This window comes from Lemur catta, chromosome 9, assembly GCF_020740605.2.
Source record: "Lemur catta isolate mLemCat1 chromosome 9, mLemCat1.pri, whole genome shotgun sequence".
Classification (NCBI taxonomy): Eukaryota; Metazoa; Chordata; class Mammalia; order Primates; family Lemuridae; genus Lemur; species Lemur catta.
In genome coordinates, this window is record NC_059136.1 from 43,607,008 (window position 1) to 43,626,537 (window position 19,530).

Below are 19,530 nucleotides of genomic sequence, written 5' to 3' on the forward strand. Positions count from 1 at the left end.
GATCAAAGTCATTATCTCACTCACCATCATAAGATACCAGAATTTAGGCAACCACTTTATTCAGGTCCAGCAACCCTGTAATTACTTCTTTTTCCTGCAGCTTTCTCCTCTCCCCTGGACAGAGGTTTTTAGGTTATTCTTTCTGTCCTCTCTCTCTAGCTGTTGAAGTGATAAGGTTCTGAAGGTTGTGTGGGTGTGGACTCACTTTAAAATTCAGTTTTGATGCCTGCTATTCTGTCTTGCTGAAATCTCCAGCTCCCCTTTCTCTGTCTATGAGAAGAGGCTTTGGGTTGGGGGCCCACGTAGATACAACCTAACCCAACCATCTAATGGTCTCCATCCATTTCAGATCATAGTTCTATGGAATTGTGACAAGCCCCTACCAGCCAAACACCGCTGGCCCGCCACTGCTGTGCCTGTCATCGTCATTGAAGGAGAAAGCAAGGTAGGATTCCAAAGAGACCTAAATGTGGAACCACCATGGAATCTTCATGTCTCCATGGGGCACTTTGGGTGTTGGCCCTACATGTCTTCCCCCCATCCCTAGATTATTTTTTCTAAAACTATACTTGTCTCAGAATGTTCTCTGCTTTGACAGCCATAGGCTTTCAGATCAGGGGATCCTGGGTCTTTAGTACTAACTCTTTTGTAGCTTTGCAACTTTGCGTGGATACTTAACCTCTCTGAGCCTCAATTTCCTTATTTACAACATGGAAATAATAATACATACCTCATAGGGTTGCTATTAGGATTCAGTGGATTCAGAGCCTGGCAATAGTTATGTTCCCATAAATGACAAGGATGAGGATAAGCTGACAGTGGTGGTAATGCATAAGGTTTTCTTAGCTGATTAATCCAAATAAGTTGTGATTGTCAGAATAGTGGTTCTTTCTCACATTTATCTTTAAAAGGATGTTTTCTCCTTGATTTTGTTTTGGTGTCTCCCTCCAAAGACTGTCATGAGTGCTACCTAGCTGGCCCTGCTTCTGTTCTCCAGTTTACTTTGCTTAGAACTGAACAATCTTTCTGATCACCTCCCAGCCCTTCAGGGACTCCATTTACTAATGCCTGAAGTTGACATTTGACACCACATATAATATTGGCCCTAGCCAGCCTTCCAATCTCCTCTCTCATTGCTTTCCCCTACAGACCCTGTCCCCTACAAAATTTGATCATTTACAATTATCTGAATTGCACTGTGTCTCTTCCTACCTCTAATTTTTTAAGTTTTGACCATTCTAGTTAACTCTTCATCTCTGATGGTCAACATCCCCCTGTATCCTGTGGGCCCCTGTTCACATGCTACCTCCTCCTTGAAATTTCTTCCACTGTTGGCAGCCATAGGTCAGCTCTTTTTTCTCTAGCTTCTGCTTGTTGCTTTCTTATAGCTCTTACCCATTCTGAAGGAATTAGTCACTACTAAATTAAATTGAGATTGGCAAAGCAATGTCATCTAAAAGAATTCCCTTGTCAGTCCCCAAGGGGTCAGGTCATGAGAGACTGGCTCACACTGAGTAAAACACCTGTGAGCCAGAATGACAAAACACCAATTTATTAGGGAGAACCATTTGAAATCATCATTTGGCTCACCAGAAGTGGCAATATCATATGGTTCAAAATAATGCAATGAGAATTGTAATTGTCACATGGACAAGATGATCGTGCATTACCTATTCTGTTCCCAGTTATGAGTGCCTACTATGTGCTCAGCATCATCTAACAGGCTTGGAACACAGTAGGGAATATAACAAATATAGCTAGGCATTCACAGGCTAGAGTGAAGCAACCTGTTTCCCAGAAAGCTGTTTGGTAAGCACTTCATGAGAAAAGGTGAATGTTGGCATCATCACATGCCTCCCTTGTGAATCCATCTCACCATAGGCATGGATTCACGAAAGGGACTGACACACACAAATCTGCCTACAACCCCTCTGCCCGTCTTCGCAGTGGAGTAGCCTGTCATACGGATGGCATTGTTCCAGTTCCAATGCCTGAAGCCCTGAACAGTGCTCTGATGCATGCTGTTAACTTTGAACTTTGTTTTCATGCATTCATGGGTCAGGGAGACCAGATCTCCTTCTGGTAGATAACGTCTCTTTCTTTGGGTATGTCAAGATATTCGGACAGGATCCATTCTGACTGTCTGAGGGCCATTCTGGCATCTTTAGATAGTATTGCATTTTCATGCTCTGACTCATTGATTGGTTTTATATTTTCACTCTCAGTGAAAAGAAACTCCCAGTTTCCTTATTTATAAAAGAGTGGTGATAATAATAGTACCTTTCCCGTGGGCTCTATCAGACATCTCTTATACAATGTCTGAGATTCCTGCAGCCATATCTATACCTGGGTTCCTGGCAGTTTGTTCAGTCCTTGCCTCCTTCTGCCTTGGCCACTGCTTCCAGCGGCCATGTGGTGCTAGTGCCTTTTTCTTGACTCTCACAGCCCTGATATTGTACCTCCTAGTGAAGCATTTGCACTTAAGTCTTGCTTCAGGCTCTGTGTTCTAGGGAACCTGGGCTAAAACGTGGGCCCATTTTGAGGATTAAGTGAGATATTGCATATCGGGTGCTTAACCCTGTGCCTATTATACATATCCCAGGGCTTCAGTGACTCTCACATACCCTCCGTGAAGCATTGTAATATTATGGTTTGTCTCATGGGCTGTCAGACTTCCTTTTGTGTGACCTAAGGCAAGTTACTTAATCTCTGTGCCCCCGCTTCAGTAAATGGAAACAGTCATAATCTCTAACTAATAAGGGAGCTGAAAGGATCAAATTATATGATATTATTCATATAAATGCCCTGCTTAATAAATATTAACTATTATTATCATTATAATTATTTGTGTACATTTTTTATCTCTCCACCCTCCTAGGCAAGTAACTTCTTAAATATGTTTATTAATTCTGAAGGAGCTGGGCTCTCTCATGGTAGCTAAATATTTCGTAAATGAACTAACAAGGAAAACCCAGTTCACTCAGGATTGAGTTTATAAGTACATTGGTTCTTCCCATGCTAATCCATTCCAGAAGGTAGCTGAAGCAAGGTATTTGAAAGAAAACCTCTAGTTTCTACACTAGAATTTGAAAGTGGCTGGCTTGTGGGTGTTTTACCTCTGTTGAGGAAACAGGTTCAGAAAAAAGGAAACAGATCTTTTTAAAACCTGTGATAGGGAAGAAACCCTATGTTCTCCTCCTTCTCCACTTAAAAATCTCCACATCTGTCCTTGAATTGAAAATTGATGTATTTGCTGTTTTAACTGCAAAATTCTGTTTTGAATTTATAGGCCTTGTCTTTGCAGTTTTCCCCTGTAGGCTTAACAAGGGAAAGGTCAGGGCATTGCTAAGCTGGCAGCTAATGGTTTCTGCGTTGGTCAGTGGACATGTAAACAGTATCAGGAGAATTGCTTCAGGCTGAGATTTCTGAGAGCTGTGTATGTGAGATTGCTGATTGCTTTATATTTTATTTTATTTCAAAAGCCTGAGAAAGAAAAAGAAAAAAAACCTTGACCCTGTTGACAGATGTGTAGGAGCAGTCCCGGAAGCCATTTATGCTGTAGAAATACCCCTCGAGCTCTTGGAGATGAGTTAGAGTAGCCATTTTCCACTCTGTAGTGCCCTAAGCCCTGTCGTAGTGTCGCAGCCTGGAAACCGCGTGTGAGGGGAGGTCCTGAAGGCCAGCGGGCTTCTGCGTGTGAACGTAGCCTGGGCTGCTTTGGGCGCTCAGATCTGGGGAGGGTGTATCTTTGGCCCCTGGGTAGCTGTCTCCTTTTCCCCTTTCCCTTTGTCTCCAGTGTTCACCTGCTTCATTCCCTGGCCTTTGTGCCTTCAAAGTTGATGGCAAATGTGTTTTTCTTGGGTCTCCAAGTGTGAATTCGGAAGGGATGTCATAGCTGTTTACGTGACTTCCAGAGAAAGGCAGTGAATGTGTGATTGCTAAATTCACTTTTGAGGCCCTTTTCAAACTGAGACAGGTGTAGCCCAATGGCTGAGGCGCTGTATATGATCACACCATCTGGGATGGAATCTTAGGTCCATCTTGGACAAGATACTTAAACTTTCTGTCCCTCAGTTTCCTCCCCTACAATATAGGGTGGTTAATATAAAGATGAAATGAGATGATGGACATAGAGGACTTGGAACATTTCCTGGCATATAGTAAATGTTCAAAGAATGTTAGTTATTCTTATGGTATCAGCATTCTTAGGGTTAGTTTTCTATGGCACATCTGACACAAAGATTTAAGCTGTGACTATCACAGGGTAACATCTCTGGCCTCAATTTTTCCAACTGATTCCCTCATCCCTAAACCGCCCCCCACCCCAACACACACACACACACACACACACACACAGCTCACCCTCCTTTATCCTGGAATTGCCCAAACTTTGTTCATACACCACCTTCACCATTTTTCTAAGTCCATGGACCACATGTGCTGGTATTTAATATTTTTCTTTAAATCAGCTTACTTTTCATTTTAATGAAGTTATTTATAAGGAATTTTGTCACCACCTTTGATTGCTATAGCTCCTAAGAAACAAGGGCTATCTGGAAAGTGTCCAGCCATTGTTAATACAACAAGAATCCTTAGGTGGCTGGATACTTTCCAGACAGCCCTCGTATGTGCATATATTTTTTCCAATCTGGCTAAAACAAATATATATTCAAATTTTTAAATGTTTGCCTGGTCTTCCATTGGTGTTCGTCCCACACTTGGAATCACTGCTCCATCCACCCACATGTTCCTGTTCTCTATTCTGTGCTTTCTTTGCACCCACCAAGCTCTCTCTCTTTAATGCCCCATTTCTGTCTATACCTCGTGAATTCCTACCCATCAAGGTCCTGCTTAAATGTCACTGCTTCTGTGTGGCCTTCGTCTGCTCTTCCAAGCGGTTGGCTATTCCATACTCCGGGCTCCTGGCATTTTTTTGTATCAAGCCAAGACTGGTTTTCTGCGTCTTTTTCTCCTCTACAGACTATGAACTCCTCTAAGACTGGGAATGTATTTTATGTCTCTTAATACCTCCTTTGACCACCAGCGTGCCTGGTACACAGTAGGTGCCCAATAATTGTTGAACACATAAATCTGCGTCTATGGGAGATGAAAGTGTTTCAGTGTTGAGGGGTGACATGATAGGGGAGCATTCTTTATGCAGATGAGGATGGGGGAATTTTCCTGAAAACAAGACTCTAAAGGTCCCTCTCTGTTTGCCTCATCTCCTCCCTCCTGCCTGCTTTCTACCTACTCCCAGGTCATGAGCAGCCGTTTCCTGCCCTATGACAACATCATCACAGACGCGGTGCTCAGCCTTGACGAGGACACTGTGCTTTCCACCACGGAGGTAAGAACCCACGCCTGGGGCGCAGGACAGTGGGCCCTGGGGGCCGTTGCCTCAATCCTAAGGTGCCAGCACTTCTCTTGCCTTGGCCTCAGCAGAAGTCCAAAACATTTTTCAAAACTTCCTGCAGAGCTGGTTTTAATCAACCCAGTTCCTGTTAGCACCTTGCCACCACCTGGCACCCTGAGGCGATACTCTCCCCTTTGTTGTCTCTGCTAATTGGCTTCTCATTTGCATGCCTGTGCCTCACCTCCCCTCTCTCTGGCCTGCCCTCCTGTTTTGTTTTTGAACAGTACAGCTGTGGGAAGGTGTGCAGAACCAAGGGGGCGGGGAGCCTGTTCAGCATTATCTTGAAATCATGCTGCCCAGAGCAGACAATCCCATCCTTCCTCAATTATCCTATTGCTTCTGTTAGGGAACACTATTCTGGGTTCCAAAAGCAGCTTTTCTGTCTCGGTTTAAAGTGCTCATTTTCTTTCACCCACACAAGAGCAAACGGTTGCACTTTAAGGCTGAAATGGAGATTCCTGCTATTTCAGATGTTCAGGTATTTGTGCCAAAAATAAGATTGCCCAAAGAATGTGCGAGGAGGAGAGAGAGAAGAAGAAAGATAGATATGGTAGAAAACCAATTTTTACAACTCGAATGAGTATTGATCTGTGAAACCTTACTTTAAACCATAGAAGGGACCAAAGACAGCTATATAAAAATGGAGTATATCGGAAATACATTATTAATGGCAGCTGCTAAAAAGCCTGGAGACTTAACTACTTATATCTTTCCCCCTCCCGTTCTTTTTTCCTTTTTGTTCATAATCATTTTCCTTTCCATTTAAACATCTGCACTTACCAGCCAGCACTTTCCTGGACACCAGTCTTGTTTTAATGGTCTGCTGCCCGCAGAGCCGGGACTTGGCATTGACCTAGGCTAGCGAACTCAGTGTCTTTCTTGAAATTCCACTGATGCTTTCAATTCCCACTGGATGGAGTGACACAGACGTTATGTCCAAGGGCAGACTAAATAATCCCAGGACAGAATGTCCTGGGTCTCACCTTGATAAAATGCTTTCTGTGCAGCCAAAGCTCTATAAATACTTGTTGAATGAATGGCTGGGGGATGCATGGTGTGGGGATTAAAGGTGGACCCACAGCCAATTGTGTCGTGTGCACGGCGGCAGGAGGAGAAGGGGCTGTTGGGGAGAAGGCAAGCTTAATGTTCAAAGGGAAACGCAGCTATGGAATTCAGAGTATGGGATGCTCTAGCTTGCATTTTTCTGCTGCTTCCTGCAAGGGAAGCTGGCATCATAGGAACACATTCATTCAACAAGTATTTATTGAGAGATTTCTTTGTTCTGGTCTCCATGCCAAGTGCTTTGGTTACACAGCTTCTGCCTATATCCATCTGAGTCCTGGCAGCAAACAGAATTCAAACCAGACGATTCAGATGAAGGGACTTAGGATTACTGAGGGAGGCATGAGTGGGGCTAAAGGGCCCCACAAAAGATGGTGAGGCACCTGGAGCTGGAAGCAGCTCCTCCCCTAGGCCTGAAGGAGTGGGAAAAGGGAATTGTGCTTCCAAAGGCCCTGAGAGATGGCACAGAGGAAAGGAAGGCAACATAATATACCATCCCATCAGTTGGTGCCATTAGCATTGACCTCCACTGACGACGTGTAGGTTATCATGCCCCAATTTCAGTTTTCTGGCATATGTTGCCCATCCCTTTCAAGTGCTATGATCAGGGAAGACACGGTTACTGCCAGAACTGTGGTGCCAAAGCAGACAGGGAACAGGGAGAGTATACACCGACCTCTCTTTGTCCTGCTTCCATTTTCTTGCTGGTGATGCCCATTGACCTGATCTAACCAGACCACCAGCCAGCAAGAAAGACCAAGTGGTACAGTCCACAGGGTTCCATCATTGCAGGGCAAGAAGAGTGGGCAGTGGATCTTGGAGGGCAAACACAGGAAAAGTAGCACATAGTCATGGTGCAACAAATGGTCAAGACAACTACAGCATATACATAAATCATCCTATGACCTGAAGTATTGATTCACCTTGTATCCTCCCCCGGGCACAAAGCAATTAGTCTCACTCTAGGATTTGTTTTTCCCTCTCCCATGGTGCAATAACTTTCAGCTGCTGTGATGCATCCTCATGCTGGTGAATTTCTTTTCAAAGAATAGCAATTCCAACCACTCAGTGCATGCTGGGAGGAACATGTGTTGTATGTGAAGTAATTAGAAGTCAACATGAGTTGAAAATGATATGTAAATTTAAGAGGCTGGCAGTCTGGTTTGCTTTTGCCTGATCAGTGGAGAGGTTGTGTTGCCTAAAATGGTTGTGGGCAAGGATTTCTCTTTTCTCTTTTTTTAGGTGAATAGATGTTGGTGCGTTTTTCTTTTTCCCCCTCTCAAAGGAGTCTTGGCTTGTTTAAATGTCTCTCTGTAGCATTAAGGATAGATTTTTAAACAGCATCCTATAAAGGGTATTATAGTTGGTTTATAGTTATTTACATTTATCTGAATTGCTGCAAATCCTCAAAAGAAAACAGATGTTGGTTTTTAAGAGAAAAGGCCATAAGCTGACCTTTGCCTTCTTTGATGTGTTAATGATCTGCAGGAGAAAGCGGAGCTATCAGAAGAATCGTAGTTTTATCTGAATTTACTTTTGAGTTCCTTTGAAATGACTTGAAACAGCTCTGAGGTAGCAAGAAACTCAAGTGATGAAAACACCCCATTGGGTTCTGTAGTAGTTGCCAGCGCGTGTGTTTCCTTTTCGAAGAATAATGGAAAGCCACAAAGAGTGCTGACAGCCAGGCCATTTCTTTGACAACAGGCTGCGTAATACACTGTCGCATCAGCTGGCACCATTAGTATTGACCACCAGTGACAATGTGTAGGTTATCACGACCTAATTTCAATTTCCTGGCAAATGCTGCCCATCCCTAGCTGTCTTTTAACTTGGAGATGGCCTGCTCCCTGCCAAGCTTTCTCGGTGTATGTTCCACCACCCCGCTTTCCCCCCTCCAAGTCTTTCTTATCTTAAGATAGGGCAGTGTATTAGGGTTTTCTAGAGAAACAGAACCAATAGGATGTACATGTGTGTGACTGTGTGTGTATATGTGTATATATGGGGGAGAGAGAGAAACAGAGGGAGAGATTTATTGGAATTGGCGCACAAGATCGTGGAGGCTGAGAAGTCACACGTTTACCATCTGCAAGCTGGAGACACCGGAAAGCCAATGGTATGATTCTAGTCAGAGTCCAAAGGCCTGAGAAGCAAGGGAGCCAATGGTGTAAATCCCAGTTCAAGGGCAGGAGAAGACTGATATCCTAGCTCAGCAGGCAGGGAGGAAGACAAAAGGAGTGAGTTCCTCCTTCCTGCAACTTTTTGTTCTATTCAGGCCCTCAACTGATTGGATGAGACACATCCACGTTGGGGAAGGCGATCAGCTTTACTGGGCCCACCACTCAAATGCTGACCTCATCCAGAAACACCTAGGAATAGTCTTTAATCTGGTCACCTCATGGTGACGCTATCAAGTTGACACCATATTGGATTTTCATAAAAATTTGAATTTATGGCTGTTTATAAAAATAGTGACTTCTAATGAAGCCTAAAGAATCTGGAGATAAAAGGATCTTTAAATGTCACCCAGGCCAGTGTTTCCAGGAGATGGTTTGTGTACAGAAGATAATATGAAATGGCTCATTGCAAAGCATATTTCATTTAACAATTATGTTTTTATTTTGCTGTCTGTTAGAAAATAATATTGCCAGCAGTACACCTAGGATTTCACTGATTTTTTTTTTACCTAGGATGGGGCTAACTTAAAAGAAAAAATAGTCAATTTAAAGAAAAATATTGAATAAGTAATTGAATATATGGTATTAGAGTATGGCAGAAAGCTTGGGAAATATTCATCTAGGCTTATTTGCTCCATCTTTTTATTTTATTGAGGTAAAATTCACATAACATAAAATTAACCATTTTAAAATATATAATTCAGTGACATTTAGTGCATTCACAGTATTGTGTAGTTATCACCACTAGTGTCTTCCAAAACATTTTTGTTAAAAGAACCCTTAATTTCATTAAGAAAACCCTTTTAAGGGTACCCATTAAGTAGCCTGTGCCCAGCCTTTGGCAACCGTCAATCTTTCTGTCTTTATGGATTTGCATATTCTGGAAATTTCATATACATGGAATCATATGGTATATGGCCTTTTGTATCTGATTTCTTTCACTTAGCATAATGTTTTTGAGGTTCACACATGTTCTAGCATGTATCAGTACTTTATTTCTTTTTATAGCTGAATAATATTTCATTATCTGAATATATAAAACTATTCATTAGCTGATAGAATTTGGGTTGTTTTCACCTCTTGACTACCATGAACAGTTATCTGCTTATGAACCTCTGAGAGGGTGGGACATGGACTTAGAAGCATCCCTCAGTACCCCCAGCTGCTGTCATAGTGCCAGGACTCAAAATATTTGCAGAATAAATGAAATACCCTTTTGCGGTGCTTATCAAGAAGACATAGGACAAAGGTTGCAGGGTGGCTTGTAACCTGTATGAGAGAGAAATTGCTTTCAACGCTGTAGCCACAGAGCCAAAAGAGAGGCTGTGATACAGTGGACAGCAAATTTGAAACCAGATTGCCTGAGTTCACATCTTGGCTCTCTGCGGCTTACTAGCTCACACAAATTACTAAACCCGAATCTATCTTAGTTTCCCTTTTGGTAAATTGAAGAATATGAAAGTACCTACCTCACAGGGTTATCCTGAGGATGGAATGAGTTAAAATGTATAAGTATCTGTAAACTGTGCCTGTCACATTATGAGCATTACGTGATTATGAGCGTTATATGATTGTTTGCTGTTACTACTTTTTATTATTTTTATTTTCTATTTATCTTTGTCATTCATCAAATGATCCTAGAAAGTTAGAAGTGAGCTTACACATTTAAAAAGACACTATCTGCTAGCTATAAATGCTAGCTTATAGCAGGTTCAGAAGTACCTGCTTTGGGTTATTGTAAGTACTAGAAAGTCATTTAGCTGCATTTCCTTTAAAATCATGCTGCGGCTTCACTTGGCCTTGTCCCCACTTATTCTTAGTGATTTTTACCGTGGATGCTTTTTTCTAGATTTCCCTTGCACTGTGCATCTTCATACCTGAGAGGCCTGAATTATTTTTGCTTTATAATATCTGCTCTGTATTCCTGTTACAACTTGTGCTTTTTTGTAAAAAAAAAAATAAAAAAGTCATTTCTCTTGCTCTTCAGAGGATGCTATTATTTTAGTCACTTTGGCTTTGATATATGCTGGTTATGATCTGTGTGGTATATTCATTCTCTGAATATACATAGGAAATCTGCTCTCGTTGATAAAACAGATGTGTTGGTGCATCGTGTGAATCAACAGTCACGTGCACTTTGCGGGGGGAAGCAACTGCTTTTTGACTTGTTTTTTAGATTGAACAGACTGGATTTCTAAAGGACATATCAGCAATTTTTTTTTCCTTTCATTTCCACACTAATCTGAAGTTTCTTGAACAGAAAACATTAAAATGTGCATAATTATGGGGCAAAATGTCAAGCAGTCAGTTTAATTTGCTGATGAATACATAGAATTAATGTTTCGCCACAGACCCGGGGTTTTGCGTTATGAATTAGCAGGGGGAAGATAATGTTTTGTTGACATTTGTTAACACTGCTGATTGCTTGTTTGGCTTGTGTTCTGCGTGCAGGTGGATTTTGCCTTCACCGTGTGGCAGAGCTTCCCCGAGAGGATCGTGGGGTACCCTGCGCGCAGCCACTTCTGGGATAACTCTAAGGAGCGGTGGGGGTACACATCCAAGTGGACGAATGACTACTCCATGGTGTTGACAGGAGCTGCTATTTACCACAAGTGAGGAAGTTAGACATCTCTCTTGCTGACGTTATAGAGCTCTTTATATTATTTTCTGGCTGCTACATAAATAGGAACTTAGGCCAAATCTTACTAACAGCATTAATGAAAATTAATCTGTATCCCTGATTAAGTTTTGCTAATATGGCACATGTGTCTTTTTGAAACCAGTGAAACCGTTAGGCTTATCGCCTTTCCAGAAATTATGGTAGAGTAACATTTTCAGTTTAGTCTGAAGTGTGAAGATATACTCAGGGCATATTAGGCAACTGAATATTCAGAATAACAACAAAAGTCAATAGTTAATTGAGCGCCCGCAGTCACTGTTCTAGGTGCTTGGAATTCACCATTGAATAAAACAGAAGAAATTCCTTGCCAGTGCAGGTCTTATATTCTAACAAAGGGAGGTACAATATACATAGGAATTGCATATTGTGTTAAGGAGGTGTATAATATAGCAGAAAGACACAGTAGAGAAGAATAAAGGATAAGGAGTGCTGAAGGTGGAGATGGGGCAGGTTGCAGGGTGGTCAGGGTGATCCTCACTGACCTGGCGATATTTGAGCAGAGAAAGGGAGGACAGGAAGTTAGCCAAGAGCATGTCTGCAGTGAGAGTACTCTGGCACAAGCAACAGCTAGAATGAATGTCTTGAGGATGAATGTGTGACTGGGTAGAGTGGGTGAGAGCAGGTCACAGAGGTCCAGGAGCCCAGATCAAGGACCTTGTTGTCCATCATGAGGATGTGACTTTTCCTCTAAGTGATGTGGGGAGCCAGGGAATGGTTTGAGCAGAACAGACAGAGACATTAGGCTTATGTTTTAGGCATCTACTCTGGATGCTGTGTTGAGAAGAGGCTACAGGGGGCCAGGGTTGAAGCAGGGAGATCTATTAGGAGGTGACTAACATCATCTAGGCAAGAGATGTTGGAGCCTGGGACCAGAAAGCGAACAAATGTGGGTGGAAAGTAGTGATCAGACTAGTGATCAGATTGTGGCTGTATTTTGAAGATACTCCAGCATCATGTCCTGACAGTTTGGATGTGGAGTTTGATGACTCCAAGTTTTTTGATGTGAAGAACTATAAGGATAGAATAGCCATCAACAGAGATGGGGAAAGCTAAAGATGGAAGTAAATATTAGGGAAAATACAGAAGCTCAGTCTTGGGCATGTTAAGACACCCAAAAGCATATGTTGAAAAAGGTCAGGGATGGAGATATAAATTTGGCAGTTGTTTGCATATATTTGTTCTTTAAAACCAGAGGACTGGAGTAAGATTACCAGACTAGTGAGTGTAGATAGCTGATGTTTCCTACTCAATCACTAATGAAACCCCCACCTTCCTGTTGTAGTAAAGTAAACACCCAACCTTACCTTAGTCTTTTTTAGTAAAGAATAGAGAATCTTGGAGTCTCAGGCATAGGGTTGGAAATGTCCAAGACATAAAAATTTAGGCTGACTGAATCTTGATCTTGAGATTTCACATCTAGAAAGTTCATTGTGTTCCCCTTCCTCCTGCCACCACACAGAGAATCTGATTCATTCGAATGATTTTCCTACAATGATGTGCTGCTCTATGTATATAAATACATGGCAAAAATAATAATCTGAGAAATAATTCAAATTAATTATGGGTTCTCTATAATGATTGACCACCAGATTAATTCAGATTTTACTCTAACAGAGTTGAGATATATATACCTTGTGGGGCACAAATATAGAACAGTATGTTGTTGGACTCAGAGTCAAGGGATAGTATTCAGTATAGTTCTAATTAAGCCAACAATTAAAATTATAAAGCAGCTTTTTGATACATACATCATGTGTAAGTAACTTTTCATGCCATCTAAGTATTCAATTTCTCTTTATAACTGACCAGTCTGATAGAAAGTTAGACTGGGAAAGCAATATCTGCATCTGTGTTTACCTCTGTGCTTTATTTCCTCACCTGTGAAATGGGGATCATAGCTACCTTGTAGGTTTCTTATGAAGATTATATGAGGCATTTCTTGTAAAACACCTTAGAACAGTATTTGGCATGTAGCAGGTACCATGTAAGTGAGGGCTATCATCATCATCATCCTCATCACCACCATTCATGGCATGTTCAGGGATTCAAAGAATGGCTGTATGTTTTGTGTCATATAAAGATGGCCCCGTGTGAAACCAACCTTCGGTTTTTACAGATATTATCACTACCTGTACTCCCATTACCTGCCAGCCAGCCTGAAGAACATGGTGGACCAATTGGCCAATTGTGAGGACATTCTCATGAATTTTCTGGTGTCTGCAGTGACAAAATTGCCTCCAATCAAAGTGACCCAGAAGAAGCAGTATAAGGAGACAATGATGGGACAGGTAAATGTGAGAGAACTCTCTTTCCTTGTTTCACTCACTGGTGTTTCAGCCCAAGGTAGTGAGGACTTGTGTTCCTCCAGGTACTCCACCTGGAAGCATAATGAGGAGATATCAGAAATAAACCACAGCTAACAGCTCTGAAGGGGTGTATGGTTGGCACACAGATAATTAAAGAATATAAAGCTCCCATATAACCTATAAGGTGACACAAAAAAGACATGTCTTCAGAGTTTGTCTTATTGTCTTCAGGCTGCTATAACAAAAATACCATAAAAGACATTTATTTTTCATATTTCTAGAGGCTGGGGAGTCCAAGATCAAGGCACGGGCAGATTTGGTGTCTGGCAAGGGCCCTCATCCTGATTCGTAGGCAGCCTCTGATTGTTGTGTTCTCACATGGTGGGAAGAAGGGCAACAGAGTACTCTGGGGTCCCTTGTATAAGAGCAGTAATCCCATTCTTTAGGACTCATGACCTGATCACCTCCCAGAGGCCTCACCTGCAAATATCATCACATTGGGTATTAAGTTTCAGCATAAAAATTTTGGGGGACACAAACATTCAGGCTGTAGCAGAGTTAAAGGCCTACGAAGAATGTATGTAAGTTTATTGTAGGTACCTTATTTAATAACTGTTGAACAGTACTCCAACACAGCCTTCTGGTGGTTGCCCTTAAGTTGACTGTGCATCATGGTGACATACCAGGAGTCATCATACTCAGTTTTCAGTTCTAGAAGTAACATTTATAAGCTGTGGGCAAACTGGTTACCTTCTGAAACTCAGTTGGCTCATCTTTAAAGTGGCAATGATGAAATCCGCCTCACAGGGTTGAGATAATATGTAGGAAAGCTTTTAGAAAAAGTAAAGTAAAAATTGTATCCGTCATGAAATTTTAGTACTAAAGATCATTTCAAGGAACTATAATCCAAGTTTCTCTTTTATAAAAAAACTAAGACCCAAAGAATTTAAGCATATTGCCACAAGTCTCCAGTAAGTTAGAGACAGAACTGGGAGTTTAATCCTAGGCTCTCTTCATTCCACTGCTTGTTCTTCTATACCCCAGGGTCTTGGTATCAGGCCGTCTGGATATGCTGAAGTTCATCTACCTTTATTCATCTTGGGCAGAGCCAATACTGTATGTAAGAAACCAAAAGCCTTAAGTAAGACCATTAGATCTACCCAGGTTAAATCATGGAGCATTCAACAGGATTGAAGTCAACCTGAATGAATATGCATTAACAGGGTTCCATCAGTTCAATTGTTTAGGGGTTTCCATGTACCTTGTTGTAACAGATGTTGGAAATCATATACAAATCTAGCTTTTGCAAAGGGAAACTGAGCTAGGCCTCATGTTAACACAACTGATGGTTTTTCATTCACTAAATTTAGTAAGGGCAAAAAAATTACAGGATTTTAAGTTCATGATAATTTAGTCATTCAGTATTTACTGAGAATGTACAGCTTATCAGGCACTGTTCTAGGTATTGGTTATGACAAAAGAGCTGTCCCTAGTGAGCAAAGAGTCTGGTAGAACATTCCATTTCCCTCTAATTACTGAAAAAACAGGCAAGAAAATTTGCAAGAATTTTAATCTTTGAAGCTGAAAGGCTATTCAAATTTAAGCGTGATGTGTTATCTGTTACATGCCCAGACATTTTTATTTACAGGCATACGTCACTTAACGATGGGGATATGTTCTGAGAAATGCATCGTTAGGTGATTTTGTTGTTGTGTGGGAACATCCTACAGTGTACTTGCACAAACCTAGATGGGACAGCCTATGCACTTGGGCTATCTAGCATAGCCTGTTGTTCTTAGGTTACAAACCTGTATGGCATGTTACTGTACTAACTACTGTAGGCAACTCTAACACACTGGTAAGTATTTGTGTATCTAAACTTATCTAGACACAGAAAAGGTACAGTAAAAATACAGTAGTATAATCATATGGGACCACCATCGTATACGCAGTCTGTTGTTGACCAAAATGTTATTATGTGGCACATGACTGTATATTATCCCATTTAATGACGTAACATTCCTATAATATTGTTTGCTTGGAGAGTTAGTTCTTTAGCTTCCCAGAGTTTATATGCTCACTAAGGGTTGAACTCTAATAACACACGATTTTCGGGGGGTTGGTTTTGTGTCCTTTTCATAGATTTGCCTAATTCTACCAAAGCAACATTTCTAGTCATTTTATGCATCTTTTGGGACAAATCAAATTTAACCTTAGGTATAACTAGATATGCCCAGGTTCTATATTTGTCCCTTCTTCCCATTTATACACATTAGTTTATTGAATGTCTGTGTGACTAGTAAAGTAAGTCTTGCTGTGGGATTATGCTCTTATTACACGGGAAAGACATCTTTTCTAATGTGTGTTGGTTGACCCAGAATAAATGTTAAAATCTAGAGGCAAAAGAGATATTTGAATGATTCCACTGAACTTTTCTTTAATTGGTGAGCAGGAATGAGCTTAAGCTCTTAGTATTTTATATGCATATGTGAGTGCTTTTGCCTGGATGTGGGGCCCGTTGGGAGTGAGTGGGCCAATCAGAAAGTTTCTGCAAACCCATATCAATTTAGGAACAAAATGAGGTACTTTTGGGACTGTCTAGTCTGATATGAACTCAACCATGCAACTTAATTTGAGACCTCTCTCTGATTTACAGAGTAGAGTTATCCTAGCATAACTGGTAAGGAATGGAGCCTGAGTTCTGCCCCTTTCTAGCCTTGAACAATTAACTCTAACTTCCTTGAACCTGTTTCCTCATCTATGAAATGGGGATGTCATTACCTGGGTAGAGTCCTCACCAGATTGTGGCAAGGTTCAAATGAGCTTCATGAAAACACTTTACAAATGGTGTTTTGTCTATTATTCTGCTGCTCAGAGGTAACTTGACATTTGTATTTATCTTCAATGTTATTTTCAAGCATGTTGACAGTTGTGATTTTAAAGTGACTCTGAGTGATTCTCACGCTAAAATGCATCTTCCCATGACAATATTTTTTAACAGTACGTGAGGACACAAACACATTGAACACACATGTGCACATGCACATCGTTAAAGAGTTGCCTATTGACATAAATGGGTTTGTGTTCTTCCCCCCATAATTGGGGAGCTCGTCTTTTCCTTGTTTCATAAAAACATAGATTTAAAGACAGTATGCTTAGTCACTCTATTAATATTTAAATTTCAGCACTCAAGGCATTTAAGGCTTTCTTTAAATCAATGCCAATCTTTTACATGGTCTAAAAATATTTAACCAACTTTAGAGGCAACACAGAGAACTAAAAAGATGGTAGCCATCTTTTCTACTTACCCGAAATTAATCTTCTCTCTATTTTGGGTGAGCAACAACTCTTTACAGGGCTGATTGCCCTTTTAAAAGTAATCTTTGGGCATTTTAGTGGAGAGGAAACACAACAACTCTTGGGTTAAGGGAAGCACAGAATTTTGAGATTTTAGTATATAGTCAGTCATACAGAAACATGCTGTATTTACCACTGAATCCCTCTTTTCATTCTTCATGGAGTCATTTCAGGGGAAAGTTTATAGAAGGGAAAACAGATTTTTAGAAGCTGCATGACGCTAGCCTGGAATGAAGTGCAAAAGGTGCTATTTTGTTCCTCTTCCATTATGCATGTGGCTTTTTAACAAAGGATTCCGTGGGACCTTTATCAAAGTAGGGAGATAGTAGATGGGAGGAAGAGCTGGGTAGATGGAAAGACAGACTTCTGAAAGTTGATTCTTGATATCTCCAAATCAACTAAGTAAACAAGAAGGATTTAGAAAACTATCTTTGAAACATACATTGTTAGTCACAGTATTCGGTCCCAAGTGCAAAGAGATGTCTTATATTTAGTGGCCACAGTAGTGCAAAGAGATGTCTTATATTTAGTGGCCACTTTCCATCGGTAAGTCACTGACAGACCAGAGAATTAGTCAATTCAGAAATTTCAGAGAATTAGTCAACATGGATCTTTGTGTGTGGGCGTGTTGTTAACGTTGAGGAGCTTAGCATTCCTTGGGAAAACCTTCAGGCCAGGCAAGGCTGAACCTGGGATCGGTGCTTGTATTTTCACCAGGCACAGGGAAGAAGAGACTTGGTGGCCAGGCCAGACCCCAGGCTCTACCGCTCTGCTCGCCCATTTGCCTGACTCCATTTTCTGCAGTGTTCGTTCCCCTCTCATCCCGCACGTCTCTCATCGTCCTCCTTGTCTTTCTCTTTTTCCCTAGACTTCTCGGGCTTCCCGCTGGGCTGACCCTGACCACTTTGCCCAGCGACAGAGCTGCATGAATACGTTTGCCAGCTGGTTTGGCTACATGCCGCTGATCCACTCTCAGATGAGGCTCGACCCCGTCCTCTTTAAAGACCAGGTCTCTATTCTGAGGAAGAAATACCGAGACATTGAGCGACTTTGAGGAATCCGGCCGCGTGGGGGAGGGGAAGCAAGAAAGGACTGGGGTCCAGCTGCTCTCTCTTCCCAGTGCAGATCCACTCATCAGCAGAGCCAGACCGTGCCAAGTATCCAAATAAACTTACATAAACAGAATGACAAAAAACAAACAGGCCAATGAGAGCTCGACTCCTGGCTCCGGGGACTGCACCGGACTGCTCCAAACTCACCTCACTGGCTTCTGTGTCCCAAGACTAGGTTGTGTACAGTTTAATTATGGAACATTAAATAATTATTTTTGAAATGATTGCTATGCAGGTTTAAACTTTTTTAATGATCAAAACTATTAAAAACCAGAGTTCTTTCTTTAATCAAAATTGTGTTGGTCGTGACTATTTCAAAGCTGCTACTTTCCTCTTCCCGCAGACGTTGGTCACGCAGGGTTTCCTGCACTTACAAATGCTCAGACTTCATGGAAAACACAGTAGGTCACTCTGCCCAGTGTCAAGAAATAACTGAGCATACGTTAAGACAAGTTCATGATTCAACTTTGCCAGGGCAAATTGTTTGCCACTTTGAATTTTCAAATCCACTTCAACTTTTAGCTCTAAAATGTCGCTGCATGAGAGAAAGTATTATGACTTCAGGTAGGCAGTTCTAATTGAAAACTCTATGTTTGAGATAGATACGTATGATAATCGTTTTTCATTGGGGGGGTGGGGGGAGTTAGTACCAAGAAAACACTAGTATAATTAAGAAATGTTCAGTTTGCACAAAAAACCATCCAAATAACCTACCAGCATGTTAGTGAGATGGAAATATAGACCCACGACAGTAACCCAATGCTTGTAGGGGGTGTGGGCTAGACTATAGATTCAACCATTGACGCAAATCTGGTTAGCACTGAGTAAAGGCTTTGGTTTAGAAGCCAAGGAAGAATGAGTATATGGGGAAGAATAGATTATTTACAAGATGAGCTCTTTAACGTTGTGAAAACCTCAAGTTTTGGAAGCTTCCCTGTTGAGAAAGAAGTAATAATGTATAAATTCATGCCATAAATAAGAAGATTTCTGTGAAGTAACTGAGGGTGTGCCTCACCATTGGGACCCTAATATCATTTTTGGTCAAACATTTTGAGCAAGAATCTGGCCAACAAAATAATCAGAAACAAATGTGAATACTGTCTTATTTACTTTTAACTTTTAAATCTGTAGAGAGGTTTAGTTGTGCTTCTTGTTAAAAAGAACATTTCTATCCCTCTAAATGCTATCTTGAGCTTATGATTATTGTGAAATTAGAAGAACAAACTGAAAAAAAAATATCCATTAACTCTGTTATAAAAGGTGGAAACTTCTGATATTAAATGTTTTTCTTCACTCGGAAGAGGCAAGAGAGAACAGGGAAGAGAAAGACATTATTGGATTTTACCACTTATTAAGCAGAATAACTAATTAGCACTTTAGGGTTTTTCCCCCCCTAAACTCTCATACATTTTGTATTTTTTATTTC

General features: G+C 41.2%; 1 protein-coding gene across 2 annotated transcripts in view; it reads left to right on the forward strand.

Annotated features, from left to right (window-relative positions):
- The window catches only part of EXT1 (exostosin glycosyltransferase 1), a 268,697-nt gene extending 250,299 nt beyond the window's left edge, over positions 1–18,398 (forward strand). For both annotated transcript variants that reach the window (XM_045561765.1, XM_045561766.1), the window contains 5 exons: positions 350–445; positions 5,258–5,347; positions 11,101–11,261; positions 13,446–13,617; positions 17,861–18,398. In XM_045561765.1, the coding sequence (XP_045417721.1) occupies positions 350–445; positions 5,258–5,347; positions 11,101–11,261; positions 13,446–13,617; positions 17,861–18,046 (705 nt within the window). In that variant the 3' untranslated portion in view covers positions 18,047–18,398. The remainder of the gene's footprint in view (positions 1–349; positions 446–5,257; positions 5,348–11,100; positions 11,262–13,445; positions 13,618–17,860) is intronic.
- The last annotated feature ends 1,132 nt before the right edge of the window (positions 18,399–19,530 follow it).